At 54.1% G+C, this 6,556-nt stretch overlaps 1 protein-coding gene across 1 annotated transcript; it reads left to right on the plus strand.

The window, feature by feature from the left end:
• Positions 1 to 726: 726 nt before the first annotated feature.
• Positions 727 to 6,221, plus strand: UCK1 (uridine-cytidine kinase 1). Its single transcript, XM_007944212.2, has 7 exons — positions 727 to 807; positions 1,223 to 1,382; positions 2,501 to 2,597; positions 2,815 to 2,957; positions 3,044 to 3,138; positions 5,526 to 5,574; positions 6,040 to 6,221. The coding sequence occupies exons 1-7, from the start codon at positions 727 to 729 to the stop codon at positions 6,219 to 6,221; spliced, it is 807 nt and encodes a 268-aa protein (XP_007942403.1).
• The last annotated feature ends 335 nt before the right edge of the window (positions 6,222 to 6,556 follow it).

Consider the following 6,556-nt stretch of genomic DNA (forward strand, 5'->3'; position numbering starts at 1 on the left):
AGCGGAGACCCTAGCTCGAGCTAGCCAATAAACTTTCCTTTTGCTTTTGCATTATCGTGTCAGTGGGAGCTGCCTCGGCCGACACTCCTTTCATGACCTGAGTCCAAAACACAATCAGGGCTGTTAGGAAACTGAGGACCAACGCGGATGAGCTGGACCAGAGGCCCTGACTAGGAACGAAGCCAAAACCCGGGTGAAGAAACGGAGGGAATGGAATCGATTCAGAGAAGGATCAGAGGTGTATCCCCCGCAGTGACGGTGATGGCACAGGAGGCGTCAAGGCCAGTTCCAATTTATAACTCGAGCTAGGCGCTGCCTCTTGCCCTCCGGAATCATTCCCCACGCCCCCGGACATTGGAGGTGCAGATGGAGAGAAGCCTTCCCTAGCCATGCGCTTCTGTCGCAGGCCGCTGAGGCTCTGGGAATCCCTGCAGTCGGTAGCGACACTGAATGATACCTGTCCTGTCCAACAAACACTTGCCCGGAGGACCGCGGACGCTTCAAGCTGAACGGATTCTGGGGACCACAGACCGGGCCAGGTCTCGCGCCTGCGCAGCACCCTGGACTACAATTCCCGCCCTGCCCCTCACGCGTCCGCCGCGCCGGAAGACCCCCGGAAGTGGTTGTTGCAGGGGGTCGTCTCCAACCTTTGCGCTGGAGGCGGACAGGCAGGTTTGGGGAAGGGGTCGTGAGCTGGAAACCCGATGCGAGGAAGGAGATTCGGAGATGGCTTCGGCTGGAGGCGGCGACTGCACCGACGCCGCGCCGGAGGCGGACTGCCCTCACCAGCGGCCTTTCCTGATTGGGGTGAGCGGCGGCACTGCGAGCGGGAAGGTAAGAGGCTTGACTGCCGACCCCCTTGTAATCCGGCCTTGGTCCGGAGAAGAGACCCCAGGCCTGGATGGCGAGGTGCCTTCTCCCAGGCATGGGCAGAGCCGAGCAGCGAAGGGGCTGCGGGCTGCAGCGCACCAGGGCCGGCCAGAGGCGCAGGCAGAAAGTGGGGAACTTGCCTTCGGGGCTCCCCGCAAGGCCCCCACCCAGACTTCTTGATTAGTGCTGCCACTTGCCCCGCGGCCCCCCAGCCAATCCCGCCTGTGGCGGTGGCCAACAGGCTCCTGGGGCTGTTAACAGGTCAGTGTCTCCGGAAGCCTGGTCTTTGCAGAAACACTCAGGAAAATCCCTGAGAGTTTCCAGGCTGGAATCCTATTTCTTTATTCTTCAGTCAACTGTGTGTGAGAAGATCATGGAGTTGCTGGGGCAGAACGAAGTAGACCACCGGCAGCGGAAGTTGGTCATCTTAAGCCAAGACAGGTTCTATAAGGTCCTGACGGCAGAACAGAAGGCAAAGGCCTTGAAGGGACAGTACAATTTCGACCACCCAGGTAGATGGGGAGACCCTGACAGTGGGGAGGAGTGGGGGTGAGGGCAGGCGCTCCTGAGTGCACTCCCAGCCTGCTGTTGCTCTGGTCCAGGGTTGGAGGAGGAAGCTGAGACCAGAGAGGGTCCATGAAATTTCCCAGACAGCCCACCCGGAGCAGGCTGCAGTTCCGTCAGGAGGGCTTGGCTGAGCTCCCAGGGCTCTTGGTGGCCCCTGGCTGGGAACCAGTCAGGAAGCCTGCATGGCAGAGGGCTCTTCTGGATCTCCGTGCTTCAGTGACTCCAAAACGTTGATTCCGACTCATAGCAGCCCCGAGTAGACAGAATAGAACTGTCCCATCGTGTTTCCAAGACTGTAATCTTTACAGAGCCGACTGCCACATCTTTCTCCCATAGAGCGGCTGGTGGGGTCAAACTGCCAACCTTAACCACTTTGCCAACAGGGCACCTTTCACTCTGGTCTTGTAGAAATCCACTTCCCTCTCCCCACCTTGCTCCTTTTAGGGGCCCTTTGGACACAGCACTGTCCTTGGTGGCCTTTCGTCTACCACCTGTCCTGGGGCAGAGTACTCAGGCCAGCTGTGGATAACAGTGGGTAAACCAGAGCTGGTGCACTGAATGAAGGCCCATGGCCTGGTCTGGTCAAGGGCCGAGTGAATGGAGAAAGTGGGTAGTTGACAGGGAGGAACGCGGCTGCCCCCGCCACTGCTAGAAGATTTACTCAGTGGATGGCTCCTTTGGCCCTTTCCAGGAGGGCACCTGGGAAGAAGGCTCGGGACACACCAGTCCTATTTCCCAGAAGAAGAGGGCAGCTGAGGCCTAACCTCCGTCTGTCCCAGCACTGGCTGATCCTCGTGTACAAAGCAGGAAGCTGCTGCCCAGAGGGGCCCCTGCAGCTTGGGCTGTGGCCACTGCCTGAGGGCAGCAAGAACAGGGCCATCTCATCGTTGGCAAGACCGAACATAAAACTGTAGGGGCAGCTCCTAGTGTTACTGTCCTGTGGGGTGCTTGGCTCTCTGTGTCACCTCCACTAGCTATGGCTGACCCCACAGCGGAAGAAAGTGCAGCCCCCTCTCTTGTACAAGGACAGCTGGGCTATGTTGCTTTTGTCTTATCTCTGCAGATGCTTTTGATAATGACTTGATGCACAGGACACTGAAAAACATCGTGGAGGGCAAAACTGTTGAGGTCCCCGCCTATGATTTTGTGACCCACTCTAGGTAAGTGGCAGTTCCTGGGAGGCTGAGGAGGGGCCGTGCACAGCAGTCAGTTAGGGTGCATCCAGGAGGCTGCCCCACAGGAGGCCCTGCCCTGGTTTCTGAGGACTCACCCTGATCTGCCCTTGCCAAGGAGTTAGTGCCCCAGTCCTGAAGCTGTGCAGAAGGCTTGAGACCCATTGTCTCCAGCAGGGCCTGTTTCCTTGTCCCTGCCCCACAGGTTACTGGAGACAACGGTGGTCTACCCTGCGGACGTGGTTCTCTTTGAGGGCATCTTGGTGTTCTATAGCCAGGAGATCAGGGACATGTTCCACCTGCGCCTCTTTGTGGACACCGACTCTGACGTCAGGCTGTCGCGAAGGGGTAAGGGGGACACAGGCCTCTTCGACCCCCAGCTGAGGTTGGCCACCAGTCCCAAGGCCTGAATGTCACCTTGCTTATCTCTTCAGTTCTCCGGGATGTGCACCGCGGGCGGGACCTGGAGCAGATTCTAACACAGTATACCACCTTCGTCAAGCCAGCCTTCGAGGAGTTTTGCCTGCCGGTACCCACCTTTCACTTACTTGGGAACTCATCTTGCCCCTTTTCAAAAGGATGCACGTCACCCAGTTCTGTGAGAGATCTGAAGTTTGGACGAAAGTTACCTGGTTGATGAGTGGGGAAGAATTTAGTTTATTATTATTACACCTAAGTGCCCAGGGATGAATTCTTAGCTCTAAACAGTTCTCCACACTTGCTGTTCCTTCTGGCTAAAAAGCCCCTTCTCTTCTCCATCCCCCACCCCCATATCCACATTAGCTTTCCAGGCCTTTGCCCAGATGTCTCCTTTAACATCTCAGTTTACCACTGAGATCCCTCCCTTCTCCCCCCACTCCTGGCCCTGGCCTGTCTGCCTGCTCTCGTTTCCAGAGCATTTCTTATCATCTCGCATACACTGTGTTTTTCTGTTTATCCAAAGTGTGTCCCTTCTAGCTCCTCCTGCCCCCCAGATGGTAAACTCCATGATGACAGGGACTTTTGTCTGCTTGCTGCCAAAAACTGTCTGGTACATGTTGTTGGGTGCCACTGAGTCAATTCTGATTCATAGTGACCCTTGGGACTTTGCGTTCATATTCCCTTAAGTTTCTGGAAAATAACTTGACACCAGTAAATTGACAGTAACTACCTCTCTCTTAGGAGCTCTGATAGCATAGTGCCTAAGGCACTTGACTGCTAACCAGAAGGCTGGCAGTTCAAACCCACCAGCCACTCCTCGGAAGGTTGGGCAATCTACTTCCGTAGTGATAACTGCCTCAGAAACCCAAGGAGGGGTCTCTGTGAGTTGGGTCCGACTCGACGGCACATAACAAACAACAACCTCTTTTATTCACAGAAAGACATTTGACAAGTAGGTAGCTTAGAGTAAAACTTTGGATACCAAATCTGAGCAGGTGACCCAAGTGGCAGAAAATACCATCATCTGCCCAGTGCCCCCAAGTCTCCCTTGCCCTCACCCTTCACACATAGCCACTCACTGAGACTTAACTAACCTAGTCTCTTAAATATTTCCTGACTATAACCCTTCTTAAGGAGCTCTGGAAGGAGCTCTGGTAGCATAGTGCCTAAGGCACTTGACTGCTAACCAGAAGGCTGGCGGTTCAAACCCACCAGCTACTCCTCGGAAGGAAGGTTGGGCAATCCTGCTTCCGTAGTGATACTGCCTCGGAAACCCAAGGAGGGGTCACTATGAGTCAGGGCCGACTCGACAGCAAATAACAACAACAACAACAAGGAGCTCTGGTAGCACAATGTCTAAGGCATCTGACTGCTACCCAGAAGGTTGGTGGTTCAAACCCACCAGCCACTCCATGGAAGCAAGACTGCACAATCTACTTCTGTAAAGATTCACCACCTCAGAAACCCAAGGGGGTCACTATGAATTGGAATCAACTTGATGGCAGTGGGTTTGGTTTTTGGTATAGGCCTTCTTCCATCTCTGCCAGCAATTGAGCCCTTAATCAGTTTTCCTGAACTTCGGCAGCTGGGGTCCTGCCTCTGCTGTTTCCCTTCCCACCCGTTATCTGTACTCCACCAGCCACTAGGTCAAAATGGAAACTGACCCTGGCCCTGTGGTGCTTGTATTTTTCATGGGCTTCTACTGCCTACAGTCACAACTGTCTCTGAGACTTGGTCCCTGCCTGTCTCTGCAGCTCATGTCTTGTGACATATCTCCTTGACCCCAAATCCACACACCAGCAACACTGAATGGTTGCAGGTCTATCTCTCAGCCCAGACTGTGTCCCCAGCTGTAATGCCCTCTGCCACCCCACTTCTGATTCTTGTGTGTCCCCTCCCTGGGGCCCAGCACATCTGGTTGGGTCCCTTCTCATTGGTCCTGTTTTTCATGGTAGATCTCCTCCCTGCTGTTACCTAGCAGAGTAGCTGGCATAGAGCAGGCCTTCATCATCATCAGGATGGATGGATGGATGGATGAACGGATGGATGAGAACAGGTAGCACAGGCTGCCTTTACATGTGATGCAGTCGCATTAACAGAGGATGGAGCCTGGCTGTGTCCTGCCCGCTTCCTGAGCCACCTCCAGGGCCTTTGCGGGAAGGTTCAGAATTTCAGAGGAAGAGCATTGTTACTGTGGAAAGCTGTCAACTATTACTTGGCCTAGCAATCTAGTTTGCCCAGAGAACAGCCCCTTACAGTGGTGTCCATGGAAAAGGACAAGGGTAGGCAGTTCTTTGGCTGCCTCAACATTGTATTCTGCTTGCTGCCTTGATCACTGTCTGAATCCTTGGTTGATTGATTAACTACTTGACTCCCTGTCCCCGTCTGCCTGCGTTATTAGCACCCTAGGGCTTCCTCCCCACCACTGCTAGCCTGGAGTTAACTCACTCACCATGGCTGGCAAGTCTTTATCAGGATTTTCTTTTTGCCTTGCAGACAAAGAAGTATGCTGACGTGATCATCCCTCGAGGAGTTGACAATATGGGTAAGAACCAGGCCTAAAGGACTGGGACTGTACCTTCTCCCTCGCAGAGTACACGAAGCAGGGACAGTTACACATGGCAGTTACTAGCAACTCCCAAATGCATGAGGCCCATCACTCCGTGTTTGTGGCACAAGTGCAGGAGCAAGTAGATTTACTGTAAAAGTACATTTAGAACCGTTGGACGGGGATTACTGTTATATAATATAAACCAGTGGCAGGAGACTCAGCCGTGAAGTTTGACACACTTTTGGCCTGATGCATGTTTTTCTGTCTGCTGAGCACCAGACGGATGCCTGGGTGTAAAGAACTGCTTCAGGGAGCAGCTGTCGGGATTTTTAAATGGAGCAGGCAGTGCTGTGGGTTAGGTGGGCCCCCGCTGAGAGGGTGAAACCCAGGGAGCTGACTCAAGGGGTGTTCATGGGACAGGGCGCAGCTAACCCCGCCTCCCGTTTGTCTTTGTTGCAGTTGCAATCAACCTGATCGTGCAGCACATCCAGGACATTCTGAACGGTGACATCTGCAAATGGCACCGAGGAGGGCCCAATGGCCGGAGCTGCAAGAGGACGTTTTCTGAGCCCCGAGACCATCCTGGGGTGCTGACGTCTGGCAAGCTGTCCCACTTGGAGTCCAGCAGCAGACCCCACTAAGGAGCTAGAGTTTTTGCTCCCTCAGCCTCCTGGGCAGGCCCCCTGATAGACACGTGTATGGTGACTGGGCCCGTGGATGCCCACCCTGCCCCTAAAACATGGTCACCACTTCTTTCCACATATACTACAGGGGGCATTATTACTCAAATGAGATGTGTCAGGATAGCAGTAGGACATTCAGGTGTTTCCTCCTGCTTCCTCATGCTAAAGGAGTTTTAATCTCTAGGTTGCTGAGAAATGCCACAAACTCCATAGTAAAGCCTGTTAGCCTTGCTTCCAGGAGTGCAAATCACGTTTCTTTTTTAAAACTGAGGAAACAGCCAGGACTGGCTGGC

Source organism: Orycteropus afer, unplaced genomic scaffold, assembly GCF_000298275.1.
Source record: "Orycteropus afer afer isolate SDZICR_OR568_19922 unplaced genomic scaffold, OryAfe1.0 scaffold00123, whole genome shotgun sequence".
NCBI lineage: Eukaryota > Metazoa > Chordata > Mammalia > Tubulidentata > Orycteropodidae > Orycteropus > Orycteropus afer.

Excerpts from the sequence above, each read along its gene's own strand:
- UCK1 (XM_007944212.2), top strand. The coding sequence starts at position 727 with ATGGCTTCGGCTGGAGGCGGCGACTGCACCGACGCCGCGCCGGAGGCG. Across the intron at positions 2,598-2,814 it reads GATTTTGTGACCCACTCTAG|GTTACTGGAGACAACGGTGG; the intron begins GTAAGTGGCAGT and ends CCTGCCCCACAG. Across the intron at positions 5,575-6,039 it reads TCGAGGAGTTGACAATATGG|TTGCAATCAACCTGATCGTG; the intron begins GTAAGAACCAGG and ends TCTTTGTTGCAG.